This window comes from Protomyctophum bolini, assembly GCF_963924005.1.
Source record: "Protomyctophum bolini genome assembly, chromosome: 22".
NCBI classification, from domain to species: Eukaryota; Metazoa; Chordata; class Actinopteri; order Myctophiformes; family Myctophidae; genus Protomyctophum; species Protomyctophum bolini.
In genome coordinates, this window is record NC_137883.1 from 26,505,876 (window position 1) to 26,522,182 (window position 16,307).

Below are 16,307 nucleotides of genomic sequence, written 5' to 3' on the forward strand. Positions count from 1 at the left end.
CTGACATATGATTGGTCAAAAGGGCGATGGCCTTTTCCACACTCGGTACGCAATTGGCCAGTACCCCCGTCAGTCCAAAGTACGGTAAGTACCGCCCCGGAGCAAAATCTAGTGTGTGAAATGAAATGTCCTTCTAGCCCCGACTGATGGGATCTGATGGGATGTTAAAGGTAAGCTAATTGCTAACTGTAGAAACACATTGATGTCCTCCAGACATCAACAATCAACACATCTAATATATCTCATTGAATATGAAACTATCCTACAACGTCCCACGAAACTGTGATGTGATGTTGACACATTAGCTATATGTGGCTAATTCGTTAGCTAACATGGTTAGCAGCCTGTCTGTGAGTGAAGAAAGATTGTCTAGTTGTTGGAATAACTATCAACCTTATCCTTGCATCAAGACTAGATGTATTTTATCGACTCGATACGATACACCTATGATAGTCTTGATCCAAGGCTATATAAAACATATAACTGATCTGGTAGTATACTGACATATTTCCCAGATCATAAACATAAAAGTCACAATAATCACCAGATGTAAATAGGAGGCGACAGATGTTACAACAGATCATACAATAGTGTTCATGTCATCCAGTCTGCTCTCTGTTCACTTTGTTCAGCTATACCATTATAACCACTGTCATTCTGACATCCTAAACATTTTCACATTTTTCAAATGTTTCAGTTTTTCAATTGAAAGCTGCCAGAGCCTTAATTAAATTCTTATTATCACACCATGTATGAGTAACATCAACTTGTTTCAGTTTGGTAAATGCTTATTTGGTCATGACAAGTCTAAAAGGTACCTGGCCATGATCGTTACCTTTTTAAATGGCACAGGTATCTTTATGAGATGTTGGTGTCTTGTAGCTGCAAGCAACTCTTAGATGCCATAATGCTATGTGGCATCTAGTGTTCCAACTCATTGACAGGCCATTCATCCAAACAGAAAAGTCCTATCTGATTAAACTCACCAAGATTGTAGTAGTACGGAAATGTTGTATCGTCTTTGTTTCTGTCAAGTTTTTGTTTAATAAAAATCCACTGTGTTATGAGCTAATACCTTCAGTCAATTAATTCCATGCAGATGATTGCACATAATGCGTTAACGAACGCTTCCAATCCAAACTCGGACACTCGAACAAAAATAATCACCTGCATGGAATTTATTGACATAAAGTAGCTCATAACATGTCTATGGTGGATTTGTATGAAACAAAAACTTGACAGATACAAGTAGGATGATCCAAGATTTCTGTACAGCTGCAATGTTGGTGAGTTTAACGTTGTTTAATGCAATCAGTTAGGACTTTTCTTTTGGGATGAATGGGCTGTCAAGGGTTGGTATTGCAACTCTATATGCCACACTAATGCCAGATAGCAAGCATAAGTAAAGAGCTGCTTGCGCTAGGTATAGATGCTGATAGTTTGAAAATGGACAAACTGATAATTTGAAAATGGACAAACTATGGCTTTTCTTGTCTTGATTCATGTGGGAAACGGGGAAAGTTAGTTATTGGGTTGGATTTCCATGCTAAATCATGAATGATAGCAAGTCCATTTTCATTTGTGGAGTCAAAGCCATTATTTTCATTCATGGAGTCAAGGCCATTACCTTTGATCAGCTGACCGTGTACTGCCCACCAATCCATCATGTTTCTTAAAACAATGTCATATAGGTCGCCACGGCGCTGCTGCAACATAATAGCATGAAAGAGGAAGATCTGCACACCTAGAAAGCTTTACCTCCAGATAGGTTCGCAAACCCAGTGCTGCCGGTCTTTGGGATACAGTTCTATTCAGAAGTAAGACCAGTATTGGGAATCTGGTTGAGAAGTGGATGACGACAGACAGATCACCAGCAGGCCCTGTCCTGGCTGCTCACAGAAGAGAGAGGAAGCCTTCTGGAAGGTGACTGTGACGGGGCCTCAGACAACTGTGGCCTTTTGGCATTTTTGTTACTGAGATGTCAGTCAGAAGAGTGGATGGGATGTCCATCGCCCAGGCTTTGGCCATGACAGTAGCTGAGATACCAGTGTTTCTCTATTCCACGTTTGGCCAGGTAAAACACTTTGTGCTTCTATGATTTGTTCTGTGCTGTAGTTGCAGTCTACAGCACAGTCAGACCACACTTATGTGGTCTGGTTATATTTTCTCTTTAACATTTTTGTATTGCTTTTGTTTAAACATACACATCAAGACAACAAGACATGTAAAAAATATTTATTGTTGAAACAATGATCATATGTTTGACCATTTAGAAAAGATATCCATCTTTTATTATCTTTTTAGAAAAGATCCATCTTTTCTAAATGAATAAATACTGAAAATGTAATTATTCTTCAGCAATATGGAGACCTCTGTGTTAAACGACTTAAGGCAAATTTGTTTCTTTCACTTGGCAAAAATGACATTTTCGACTGAAAGGTTTTTTTTTTTTTTTTTTTACATTTAGTGCATCAAGCCTAAGATTGGTCAGGCTTGCTTAAGGTTAAGCTGTAACTTTAATTAGTGCATCTCCCTCTTTCAGTCCATATTCTCGTTTCAAACAGTTTATTGAGCAATATGGCAAGCATACATGTAATTTCCAATTCAAGATCTAAGATTCTGTTAATTTAAATACAACATAAAACACATAACGAATATATGCAAACGTAATACAAAAAGAAAAAACACATAACCTGCTCTCCCTCCCCAACCCCCCGGCTCACCTTTTCCTAATTATACATCCCTCCCTCTATCAGTCCATATTCTCTCAGCTTAAGCTTACACCCAGCTTGAAGAAGGTGCTATTTGCCACCGCACTCGGTAGTGTGGCACTGGCTCTCACCGCACACCATCTTAAACGGAGAGGTCGGAAGAGGAAACAGGTAACGCAAGGAAAGGAGGGACAAAAAACTGTGGGAATTCCTGAGGCATTGCTAAAGACGGGCCGACCCTCATCACTGAAGAGAGGTGAGGATGTTAGTCAAGTTCAACAAGTTTAAAGTAATGTCCCAAGTTGTTGAATGTCTCAAAATCTTGTGTTAAACTCAGAGACTCTTTATAGGGGTTTAACACTAGATTTAGCTTAATTTCTGCTACAGGTCCATTTCCGGGCCGTCAAATGATGAGTCCAAGCACACGGAGCAATGACGCGATAAGTGGAATCTCCTCTCTGGCCCCCAGCAAACACTCGCACAGTTCCTCACACAGCAACTCGGTACGTATCAATCACATGTTTTTTTTTAACCAATACAAAATTGTCCCTTTCGTCTGTCTTCTTTGGTCTCTCTATCGTATTAATTAGCTGTCTGTGTGTGTGTGTGTGCGTGCGTGTGACAGACGCGGGTCACCGTCTCCCCAAATCAGTCAGCCAACCCATCTACTCCTTGGGAGGCAGAGCCTGTAGTGGAAGAGACGGGTTCAGCAGAGGATGCAAATGCAGAGAATCTCTATATATTGGGTATGTACTTTCTGTAGTTGTTTTATACAAACAACATGACTTGAACAAGAATTTGGTCTATTGATTAACATTCATTTCATCATCTTGAGATACATTGGCTACCAACATTCTGACCAGACGATTGGTAGTTGCTTGTCTAGGAAGAAAAAATAAGTGTAGAGGAAGGAAGACTACAGTACTATAGACTTATATAATGTTAGTTGCCCACCCTTGCAGAAATGGGGGTTGAATTCTTGGCTGTGTCTCTGGCTTGGTGCTCAAGTTATCACAATTGGCAGGGTTTACCGATGGTGAGTGATCATGTCCATGTGTCCACTCCCCAGTGCCTCCCCAGTGTCCCCCCCAGTGCCAGAACCGGCCCTGATCAGAGGAGACATGTGGTTAGACGTCTGCACAATCCCCAGACCAACAGTAGGCAGTGACAGAGACCACATTGTTTACAAGAAAACCAAAAATGACTGGCAGAAATGGAGACTTGTGTTCATCAATAATTCATAGTGCTATAAGGGAAATGTTTGAATGATAAAGTTGGACACTTTGCAACTTTGTCTTACTAGAATAGCGTATAGCCTGTGAGTGTCTGCTTGGTATCTTTGCCTACTGCAAAAGCAAGTGCATGAGTCAAAAAGGTCAATGACCAAGTATGGATCTTTTATTTTATTTGACATTACATAACACAGTTTGAACTTGCAACCAGTACCCTCTTCAAGACAAATGGAATACGCCAGAGAGCATATGAATAGTAATCTTCAAAAGAGTGTATACTATTGTTCATTATTGATGTGTGTGTGTGTGTGTGTGTGTGTGTGTGTGTGTGTGTGTGTGTGTGTGTGATGTCTTTACCTCGCTGTATCTACTATCTACACAGTACTGTCTCTTGATTTGCTCTATAACTGTATCTTAACTGCTGTGTTGCCTCTGGAGACAAAATTTCTCTCTGTGGGATCAATAAAGGTCTATCTTGGACACTTCATTGCGTTCCCAGCTGGGCTAATACATTGAGTGCTGACATTGCATGTCAGTGCTCAGCAGTGTTGGGACTAATGCATTGTTAAGTAAAGTGCTACTGTACTCCTACTTTTTTGCGGGAACTACTAGTGTAACTAGTTACGATTTCCAATTCAATAATCCCATTATTAGCAGTAACCAAATTTTAAATGAGCTAGTTGTGAAAACGTGTGAAAAATGCTATTGCCAGCAACTTCAGACGATTAAAGATACTATGGTAAATGGTAAATGGTGCATTTATATAGCGCCTTTATCCAAGGCGCTTTACATAGATTGTGCATTACATTCACCCATTCATACACCGATGGCAGCGGAAACCATGCAAGGCACCAACTAGCACATCAGGAGCAATTAGGGGTTCAGTGTCTTGCTCAAGGACACTTCGACAGTAACTCTGGGGGAGCCCGGGTTCGAACTGGCAACCTTGCGGTTCCCATCCAGCTCAGGCGGTGCCTGATTCTACTCTCACACTACTACTAATTGCATGTGTCAGTACATGAGTCTCTGGTGTAGACATTCACAAATATAATTTAGAGAATGATTTCTGTGAATTATGTTTTTACCAGTGTTTAATTGAAATCTCCATGGTTATGCTTTCTCTTCCAATCTTCCCATTTTCCACCAGGGATGGAGCTGTTTGAAGAAGCCTTGCAGAAGTGGGAGCAGGCACTCAACATTCGCCACAACTTCCACTCTTCCTCCAACAGCAGTACCAGCCTCGCCCTGCAGGGAGCAGCATGTCTTGACATTCCCTTGGTGCATAACATTTATATATTTTTGTATATTTTTAACCACTTATAGACACATATACAAGCTCACAATGTGTACACTACAGTGAGTTTGGTCTCTGGCATTTGAGAGGTAAAAACAAAAGGAGGGAACCAAGTTAGAACCCTGGGGGACCGTGGTCAATCTGATATGAATGATGATGGGAGACAACTTATTTACGATTTTAAATTGTATTAACTGATATGAATGAATGAATGATGATGATTTTTTTTCGCATTTGATAATGGGAGACAACTTATTTACGATTTTAAATTGTATTAACTGATATGAATGAATGAATGATGATGATGATTTTTTTTCGCATTTGATAATGGAAGACAACTTAGTTACGATTTTAAATTGTATTAACTAGAGAGTAATTTAAGAAATATTTGCGGGTCTACAAATGGTGCGTCCATTCTCATTTGCATTGGGCATTGGATTATCAAGGCACACACTGATTTCTAGTTATGCTTCTTTGTAGGGATACTGATATGTTTATTTCCTTTTTTGTTGTTTTTATTTCTCCCTTTTGTGCCAGGGAAACAAATACATCTTCAGTACAAGAAATAAATGTTCAGAATCTACAGCTTGGTAGTCTGCAGATAACCAACACACCAACATAGCCAACACAAAATGTATGCTTAACAACAGACCAGTAAGACGCCCGAGGGCGCGGCCTCGCCCTAAAGGGCGCATTTACTATGACATCACTGATGATGTCATGAGACCTGGGCACCATGGGCTTTCCCATGTATGGGGATTTTGAGTGATACACTGACGGACAGGAAATGTGTGATTCCATAGTTAACAGAATAAATATCGGCTACTGCCATCGATTAATTAATGTCAGTTTTATTCCGATATTGATACCGATATTGACCGATAACAGTAAATATCGGCCAATACCGATATGTGGCAGATACATCGGTGCATCCCTACCTGTTTGCATTAATCACTGTTTAATGTTTATAAATGAAATTATTTTTACTGTGGAAATAACAAGATTGTTTCCAGAGAGAAAGTGAATGATTTCTGTTTCTGTCATACCTTTGCACTGTAGGGGGACACACGTAATAAAGTGTTTGCCGAGAAGTTGGAGACCCTCTTACACCGAGCGTACCACCTCCAGGAGGACTTTGGAAGCTCTATCCCACCAGATAGCCTGCTGGCTGACTTTGGTAAAGCATTCTAATCATAGATGGGGGTGCAACAGTTAATCAATAAAATCAGTTTAATGTTTAAACAGTCATCATACTTTTGTTCTAAGCATCAGTGTTCAGTGTGGTTCACACATCGTTCTGGTATTCCTCTAGCAGCAAGTGAAGGAACACTTATCTTGCCTAATGTGGAGAGATCACTCAGACACCTAGATGATGATGCGACGACGATTACTTCTGACGATTCTTTCTTCTCAGCTGCAGAGGTCAGTTCTTTTGTTATGCTACCAGTATGTCCCCTACAAAAAAGGTTGTCCACTATTATGAATTCCACGGTGGGGAACTTCAGTCTTGGCTTCATCCACCAGATGGCTACGCAAGATGGTCTTGATGAATGCTTGTCGGTACCTATACAGTACATACTAGGGATGGGCATTTGGACGTTTTCGGGGGAAATGTGTAACCTTTGGTATGTTGGTGGTTAACACTCTGGCCGGCCAAAACAGAGGTCTCCGTCCTGTTAAATAATTACGCCCGATGCCCAGGACGGAGATTAATCAAAAGACGGAACATTACGTGTTCGATAAAACAGCGCACCAGTCTACAGCCTGGTAGCGTCTATTGGGCAACATTCGATGTCATTTCCGGTTGGGACGTTTTCCAAAGTGTTCCCAATCCCCCTCCAATTTAATGGATGGGATGAAAAGTCTTAAAACGTGAATAACTCTTAATCTAAATCAATGATTCCAATTCTAACCAAAGACTATGTTTTTGACGGCTCATCGTGGTCACGTTGCTTGTCGCCTTAGAAGTAAAGTAATCATACCTCCGGTGGTTGTCGATCCTCCCGCGGGTGTGTTGGCTACATGCTATTATATCTAGCACAAACCAAGATGGTGTTGTGTCACCTTGAAATGGGCTCTGAAGCTGCAAATTGCTGGGCGTACTGATTTAATGGTTCGAAATACCCCTGGGCGATCAGAGTGTTAATAATAATGTTATTTATTTTGTATACAACTTAAATTCGGTTCATTTTGGTTATTTAGTCCTAAACGGTTAGTGACACACATTTAGTGGGAGAGTGAGCTAGCGATGTACACCTCCTGCCTTCCTCGTCTACCTGAACTATCGCATTCGCTATACTGGATTTGCGCTGTCAATCATAGTAATTCACCAAAAAAACTATTTACTGTACAAGCGCACAATGCTTCGTGCTGTGATGCAGCTATCTTTGGTCCTTGGCATCGGTCCACAGCTATGTATAAATGAGGCTATATTTCTTGACTGTGAGCATCTCTCCTTCTGTGCAGTTGTTTGATGCCATGACACTAGATGAGGTGTACCAGCCTCTTAAGCCTGCTGCTCTTTATGAAGAGGCCCTTGAGCTTGTGCGGCAAGACAAAGTGGTCTATCGGTCCCTCAGGTATGGCTAACGATTCATAATCAAGGTCTGCACCTAATACACCAACAGTAGTATACAGAAAAATAATAACGTCTTATTTTGTTTAATTGCTCTCATCCACCTCTGTCTTCAACAGGACCGAATTACTTGAATGTTATGGAGACGAAGACTTTCTTGCCAAGCTTCACTGTGTGAGACAAGCATTCCAGGTCAGTTCCTGCAGTATCAAAATCATGCTCACTGTACTGTATAATCATGCTCACTTGACTGAACTACGGTAGGTACTTATCTGAGATAAATGGTGCTAGGAGAGCAGTGCAGTCCCACCCCTCACTGGGGAAGATTTCGGGAGGAAAAACGAGCAAGCACACAGACTGAGGGATTGAATCAGTCAGTGCAACACGTTCACCCGAAAGACCTATCAGGCTATGGCATCACATCACAACTGTCCTATCAGGCTATGACATCACATCACAACTGTCCTATCAGGCTATGGCATCACATCACAACTGCCGGCGCTACTAGAGGGAAATGTGCATCAGTTAGTTCAATAATCTAAACATGTTTTATTTGATTGGTAAATGACCCAAACTAACAACACAGTTTACCCCTCCCCCATGATCTGACAATGTTGTCGGCGCTCAGTCTGATACAATAGAGGGTATGCACATGCATAAAGTGAGTGGCAAAGTGAGTTTAACGTCGTTTAACGTTGTTTAATGCAATCAGATAGGACTTTTCTGTTTGGATGTATGGGCTGTCATGGTCGGAAAGTAGTTTTTGCCACTCAGTTGGCATTCCCGCATAAGTTCTGGGTGTGATGATGTCACGCGCATAGTTAAATTATTAGATCATTAATCATTAGAACCTATGGTTAATAACGTGGGTAATGACCAAAAGAATAAGGTTGCGAATACAAGCGTCTGAAATGACGGGTGGCTGGCATCTCCCTCAGAGATAGGGTGAGAAGTTATCGGTTGAAGATGGATGGATGGATGGATAATCATTAGAAACTGCAGCGGCAATCTATCTAATTTTCTTATTTTGTTTAGTAAGATGAGTCATGACAGTACTTTTTTCAAGGGTTTTAGCTTGGCACAACCTGGTATAATATAAAGTGTAATTTCTCCTGTCTGGTTTACTATCTAAAACTGATATTATTTTATGCAGGCTCTGTTGTTGGATGAAACTCACCGGACATTCTTTATGGAGTCGGGGAAGCAAATGATTGTGGGCTTGATGGTTAAGGCAAACAAGGTAAAACCTTTTACTTGGGTCATTAATTATTAATGTGCTGTATCTTGGATTAGTTTGACTTGTTTCTTTCAGACATATTGGAATAATGTATCTATTTTCTTACCCCACTTCAGAGTCCCAAGGCCTTTCTAGAGGCCTATGAGGATATGCTGCTGTACACTAAGAGAGAAGAGACATGGCCCATCACCAAAATGGAGCTAGAGGGCAGAGGGGTGAGCAATATTATTATCCCCCCCTGGCGCTAATCTGTGAATATATTCTTTCAGAACGTTTTTAACTAAAGTCTTTGCTTCTGGGGGGTCCCTGGAACAACATATTTTCAGATGGGCATCCGCGGCCAAATACAGATAATTCCAGGTGTCCTTGACATGGAAAGGTTGAGAACCACTGACAGAGAAACATACGTAGGTTTTTCAGAAAACTGTTAGGATTTAGAAGCCTTTAAAAAAAGAATCGGCCTTGTCTAAATGGGTTAAGTTATTTTGGGGGCTTGTCTAGCATTACATGAATGTTCTAGTCGTTCTATTGTTTGCCTTTACCCACTTATCAGGGTATTTTGTCAAAAATAGTGATATCTGATTTGATCCATATCGCCCCTTACTGGGACTTAAAGTGACTTCGTTCTGGTTTGTTTGCGATGTGATTTCCATGGATGCATTTGGCTGTCATTCTATGTATACTCAGAATATATTTATTGTCATTGTACAAGACAACGAAATTGATTTGCAATCAAGCTCAAGTGAATTTAAAACAAAAGACATAATACTCCATATAAAAACATACATTAAGATATATTGCACAGTAAGTCCCTTTAGTCCATCAAGTGTCAGAGTTCAATTTTTAGAGCTATGACTGCTCTGGGGTAAAAACTATTTTTCAGTCTGTTTGTCCTTGCATTGATGACCTTATAGCGCCTCCCTGAGGGCATAAGTTGCAGCAGGTGATGACCTGGGTGTGATGAATCCTTGAGGATGCTGTTGGCTCTCCTGCTACAGTGTCTCTTGTAGACGTCCTCCAGAGATGGAAGAGGACATGCCATGATCCTCTGGGCTGGGTTTATGACCCCCTGAAGTGATTTTCTTTCTGCCACCGTGCAGCAGGAAAACCACAGAGAGATGCCGTAGATCAACACTGACTCGATGGAACAGCGGTAGAAGGACAGGAGCACACTCTCCATTAGGTCCATTTTCCTCAGCACTCTGAGAAAATACAGTCTCTGTTGACCTTTTTTCTGGAGTGCAGTGGTGTTTGTTTTCCAGGTCATGTTGTCCGCGATGTTCATGCCCAGGAACCTGAAGTCTGAGACCCTTTCCACCTCCTCTCCCTTGATGTAGATAGGGTGGATGGGCTGAATATTCTTCCTCCTGAAGTCAACTATCAGCTCCTTGGTCTTGGAGGTGTTGAGAATGAGGTTGTTCATCTCACACCATTCTGACAGCATTTGCACCTCTTCCCTATACGCAGTCTCATCCCCTTCTGTCCCACCACTGTTGTCATCCGCAAACTTGATGATGGCATTAATCGGATGGATGGGAGTACAGTCGTGGGTGTAGAGAGTGTACAGTAGGGGGCGCAACACACAGCCCTGTGCTGAGTGCTGAGGAGAGAGGAGGCCATACTCTCACTCTCTGAGGGCGGTCTGTCAGAAAACCTTTAATCTGGCAGAAACCTTGCATCTCTATATTTAATTTTTAGGTAAATTTACAACTTCATTGTCACACAAAAGTAGTAAATAGTACAAGCTCACATCACATCTTGACACGTTGTGAGCTTGTAAATCGTCTATTTCCCCCTTTTTTTAACGTTTGAATGGTCACAAGGTTTCCACCCGGCAGCAACTGTAGGTGACTTTTTGGTTGTCATTCTGTGCAGTGGTGGGAAAGTAACTAAGTATATTTACTTAAGTACTGTACTACTTAAGTAAAATCTTGAGGAATTTTTACTTTACTTGAGTATTTCCAATTTCCAATACTTTGATTATTATTACAAAAATGTGATAACAAGCTGATCTACAAGATCACAATGTGTCGCAATGCGACGCATTGTGAGCTTGTAGATCTGATATTTTCAAAATATTCTTATACATTTGAAACTTTAAATGGGATATTCTGCATAACAAGCACTTTCTACTTTTGGTGCTTTAAGTACATATTGTTACCAATACTTTTGTACAGTATTTACTATTTATACTTCTACTTAAAGGGGAATACCACTCATTTTCAACATTTTACTATGTCATTAATATACCTTTGAGCTGTTGGAAAAAGTCCACCATTCTGTGTTTCCTAGAACTGGAGGTATGAAAAAAAAATCATTAACATTGTGAATCACATCTTGATGTCATCAAAATGTGATTCACAATGTTAATGATTTTCTTTTCTCGTATATAAGGTATATTAATGACATAGTAAAATGTTGACAATGAGCGCTATTCCCCTTTTTAAGTAAAACATTGTAAAACAGTACTTTTTCCCCACCACTGACTGCGTGGTTCCTGTAGGTGGTGTCTATGAACTTCTTTGACGTGGTGCTGGACTTCATCCTGATGGATGCCTTTGAGGATCTGGAGAGTCCTCCCTCCTCTGTGGTGGCAGTGTTGAGGAACCGCTGGCTGTCAGACAGCTTTAAAGAGACCGTAAGCATGGATTCAAGTTCTCACTCAGTCGCCACCACTGATTTCAGTCATTTAGGATTCCATAGATAGAAGCCAGCGTGTCTTCTGTGAAAGCATGCTTGGGCACCGAAAATGGCAGATCTACAAGCTGCACAACACATCACAGCGCGCCATGTTGTGAGCTTGTAGATCTGCTATTTTCGGTAATTAGTTATTTTAAGATGAAAGATTATTTGTAGTGATCAAACTAGCAATAGAATACAAGTTTAGAAACATGAATGTCTCAGATGTCATGATTTCTTCAGCTGGTCGGCCTAAAACAACATCATTACATTTTCAGTCTTGAGTAAGTTGCATACACTTGCACACAGAATATACCTCTATATGTACATTATGTTAGCATGACACTATAAACTCTAGTCTAGTGGGTAAAATATACACTTAACATCTGTGTGTGTGTGTGTGTGTGTGTGTGTGTGTGTGTGTGTGTGTGTCTCTATCAGGCCCTGGCTACAGCTTGCTGGTCTGTTCTGAAAGCTAAAAGACGTCTTCTTATGGTGAGGTTGAACAGAACGGAACTACTTATTATTTAAAAAATAAAATAAAAACATTTCAATATCAATTTCAATTGTTCCATAGGTTCCTGACGGGTTTATCTCCCACTTCTATGCCATATCAGAACACGTCAGCCCAGTTTTAGCATTTGGGTTCTTGGGGTCGAGGCAACACCTAACTGAAGTTTGCACAATCTTCAAGGTATGTCTTTAACATTTTGAATTTCCAGGTTAAACAAGGTGTGTGTGTGTGTGTGTGTGTGTGTGGGGGGGTGTTAAAATATGCCCAGCGGCAATACAAATGAATGACCAATTGGCTGGAGATATCAAGAGCAGAGACAAACATGGTTGTGTGTCCCCCCCCCCCCCCCCCCCACACACAATACGTCAGTTGACGTATTGTTGTGCTTTAATGAAGTGATACGCAAGTGAAGGCTGTGTGAGACTACCAATACTTTCAACGTTGGCTGTTCCTCTCCTATGCACCTGTCCAACGTAAGCAGGTGTGCAAAAAGGCTTTTATCTAAAAAATAAAATGTTCCAAATTCAATCTGTAACAAACCTCTTTCTCACCTCTCCTCTTTAGCAACAAATAGTGCAGTACCTTAAGGATATGTTTGACCATGACAAGGTTCGCTTCACCTCTGCCCAGTGCTTGGCTGAGGACATCCTGAACCTCTCCCATCGGCGTAGTGATATTTTACTGGGCTATCTGGGAATTGAGAGCCTCCTGGAACTCAATGGAACCCTGCTTAGAGACACAGGAGGCCCCTCTAGGCTGAACTGAGACTATGGGCGTACATGTCGGACGAGTATATTTGGGCTAACCAAGTGGGAAGGACAGGGAATCACAGCTTACCTTCTATTATACAGATTTTTTAATTATTGGCACCCAAGCATTTTACATTTGTACCTACAATGAATGAACAGTTGGGGGAATTTGTAAAGTGGTGTTGCCCCCAATGCAGCATGTGCTCAAGAGATGTCTCCAGAAATTGTGTACAAGGGCTGGACATAATGTGTCAAAGTGTTCTGAAGTAAAAGAAAAATGGTATAAAATTGAAATGTGTAAATGGGAGTGGCCTATATACATAAATGCGGCATGACCAAAGGAATTTGGGGAACACATTTTCTTATGTTCATATTTTAAAAGCCTAAATGTCAAGTTGGCTGTTTTGCACCACCATAAGGCTGATTAATGTGTGGTAGCTGTAACTTGTTGTGTTTTCTGAGATCCATATACTCTATATCTGTCTGCTATATCCCAATCATATAAAAGACCCCATGGTCAAAACTAATATATATATTTTTTAAACTAGAAAACTGTATATATATTGTATATAATACATATGATGAGTCAGCAGAACCAACAAAATATTATAACACATAAATTATGTTCACTCACTGTACAATACAGACAGCGTTGAGCAGGAAGAAATTATTGTACTCCCTGCTTCCTCAACCATGTGAATAGTAATTAAGTAAGAACACAATTAAATGGGATAGAAAGGTAAAATAATGGTAATACATGAGGAATAATAAATACTGAATAGTCAAAATAGCCATAGGCGGATCTTAATCATATATTATTAATAGCACAGCCATCTATGTGACTGCAATGTTGGTGACATAAAGTGCAGTAAGAAATACTGAAAGATATCAGTAAATATTAGAAATGGCAATAGGAGAGGAATTTTTACAGTCCATAATCGGTAAACTGTTACAGTACAGAGGTCCAATGGCCAGGGGATAGAAACGGTCCCTGGGCTTGCTGGATGCTCCGGCACCAACAGTCCATTGCCAAGTTTTTTTTTTTATCCTCTGAGACTTCACCCTACTTCTCCTGGTGTAGAAGTCCTGCATGACTGTTTTATAAATTGTGGTGGAAGTAAGAAAAAAAGGTAAATCTTCAGCGTATAAATGCATGTCCCTTCGGGCATTCAAACTATCGATCTTTCAGTATTCCAACCAATAACCACTGCGTAGCTATGAGTGCACTGGACTGTGTGATGAATGGCTGTTTTGTGGTTTCACTGCCCACGCAGTTTGGCTCAACACCAAAATAGGATGTGTTGAATGCCTGTTCTTTGTGGACCGTCATGACGTTTCACAGCTTAATATCACCTAAGCCATAAGTGCTATCACTAGGATATTTGAAGGTGAGTGAAAGCAGGAATTGGAGAACATGTTAAGGTATGCCAAATAGGAGAATTGTGGGAGCAGCATTATTCCTACAAATGGTGGAACAATTTAGTGCAGAGTGCAGATCCTATGTGTGTATGTGCCATACAAATGATCATAATTCAATGACTAAATCACAGAGCTTAGATTATGATCTCAGAGGAATCAGTGGACCCTTATAGACAATGTTAGTGTAAGTATTGTTTAGAAAATGTGAGAAATCATGCAATTCCACCTACCTTCACTCTAAAATGTTTTGCGAATTAAGAAATATTCCTTAAAAAATATGACCGCACGATTTGTTATATTACACGTATGTGGTGTAAAAACGATTTGGTCTACACATTGAACAAGGCATAAAACTAGACTAGGAGAAGAAGAAGAACAAATCCATTTCTAAAGACAGATTTTAGGAAGTGATTTAAAATACTTTGAAGATTTTGCTAATATTTCTTGGGCAGGTTATTCAAAAGTCTAGCTCTGATGGCAAAGACCTGGTCATCTTTATCTTTCATAATATCTGTAAAGCAATGTTCTTCTAGTCTGAGTCAAATCGTTGGAGTACTGGCTTTTTGTGTTTAAAAAACAAAACAAAAAAACATGATTCTGTGTCATCTGCCTAACAGGTCAAATTACAGATGATTTAACCAAGAAGGAGGATAGAGAAAACGATCAGATGTTAAATGAATACCTGAGGTACCCCACATAATTAATATGTACGTAGCTACTAGAAACCTGTGTTACCCATATCAGCCTCTGTATGGTAAATTGCAATAGATATATTTACCCGTCTCTTTGCCTTTATAGTTTTGAGAACTCAACTGTAAATATCTCTTAATATTGCCATTGTCTGTAAACATGTACTTGACAATAAGGAGGAGATATCTGATTCTGATGAGAACTTTGTGATGATAATGAAGATTTTCCTCACTTGGATACTGAACAAGTGTTATTGAGCATCGAAGTTATACCAGCTCAGAGCTGTGCCTTTGATACTCATCCAATGCTAAGGGATCAAGTAAAGTGATGCTGTATCTACAGTGTCAAAGGCTGACATGTTAGTAGAACAAAGCCATTATCTGCTTTCAAAAGTCACTGTCTTTTATGATGACATTCATGGCTGTAAGCTTATTTACTTTACAAGAAAAAGAGGTTGCACATCCGCAATGGTTTTCAGTGGAGTGCCAAACCCAAATCCAATATACATCAAAAGATAGGAATTAAAAAAATTCAAAAAAGGTAGCACATCCAAAAATTAAACAAGCGGTTGACAAAGTAATCACATTTCCATTTCTTTATTGGCACACACCAAAAAGGAACACTTACTGTACGCGTTTCGGCTATGCAGCCTTCATCAGAGCATGCTCTGATGTACATTGCTACACTGTTCTGTAGTGTATCTTTGTGGCCAGGCTATTATTTCTGTCTAAGCCACGGTGAAAGCAGCACTTAAAGCCTTAGTTGCACGTTGGTGTCACGCACCGCAAATAGCTGGTCCACAAGCTTGCAATCATGCTGAGAGCTTGTAGAGCTTCGGTACACGACACGGCACACTCTCAAGCTACATTCATCATCACCTTTATTTCTCGGAAATACAGTTGAGGGCAAGCCCTAATTTTCAATGTAGCCAAGGTTACAATTCACAAATACAGTCAAAACAATACATCAACACAACATTATAAATCAGGATAAATTACAAAGGAACTTAAATGCAGAACAACCAGTAAAATAAGAAATTGAAGCAGGAGCAATCACGGTGAAAACTGTTCTGGAGCATTCCTTTGAACTGACCGAAGGATGGCAGGGAGCTCAGTTTTAAGGAGTTTTTAAGTTAATTCCACGAGGTTGGGCCATTGACAGAAAAAGCTGTCTTGCCCAACTCTGTCTGAGCCTGAGGAACCTTGAG

General features: G+C 40.3%; 1 protein-coding gene across 2 annotated transcripts; it reads left to right on the forward strand.

Annotated features, from left to right (window-relative positions):
* Positions 1-101: 101 nt before the first annotated feature.
* Positions 102-13,285, forward strand: miga2 (mitoguardin 2). 2 transcript variants are annotated; one of them, XM_080756810.1, is made up of 16 exons: positions 102-170; positions 1,692-2,074; positions 2,757-2,967; positions 3,099-3,214; positions 3,337-3,457; positions 5,091-5,221; positions 6,297-6,414; positions 6,550-6,659; positions 7,704-7,816; positions 7,932-8,004; positions 8,966-9,052; positions 9,166-9,264; positions 11,553-11,687; positions 12,170-12,223; positions 12,306-12,422; positions 12,807-13,285. In XM_080756810.1, the coding sequence occupies exons 2-16, from the start codon at positions 1,979-1,981 to the stop codon at positions 13,005-13,007; spliced, it is 1,782 nt and encodes a 593-aa protein (XP_080612936.1). In that variant the 5' UTR covers positions 102-170; positions 1,692-1,978; the 3' UTR covers positions 13,008-13,285. The 2 variants fall into 2 exon arrangements, with proteins under 2 accessions (XP_080612936.1, XP_080612937.1); XM_080756811.1 differs by having other exon boundaries at positions 6,553-6,659.
* Positions 13,286-16,307: the final 3,022 nt, after the last annotated feature.

What these genes read in the sequence shown, in the direction of transcription:
- miga2 (XM_080756810.1), top strand. Translation starts at nt 1,979, where the DNA reads ATGTCAGTCAGAAGAGTGGATGGGATGTCCATCGCCCAGGCTTTGGCC. An exon ending in CATGTCTTGACATTCCCTTG is followed by an intron (nt 5,222 to 6,296) that starts GTGCATAACATT and finishes TTTGCACTGTAG; the next exon opens with GGGGACACACGTAATAAAGT. An exon ending in GTGGTCTATCGGTCCCTCAG is followed by an intron (nt 7,817 to 7,931) that starts GTATGGCTAACG and finishes TGTCTTCAACAG; the next exon opens with GACCGAATTACTTGAATGTT.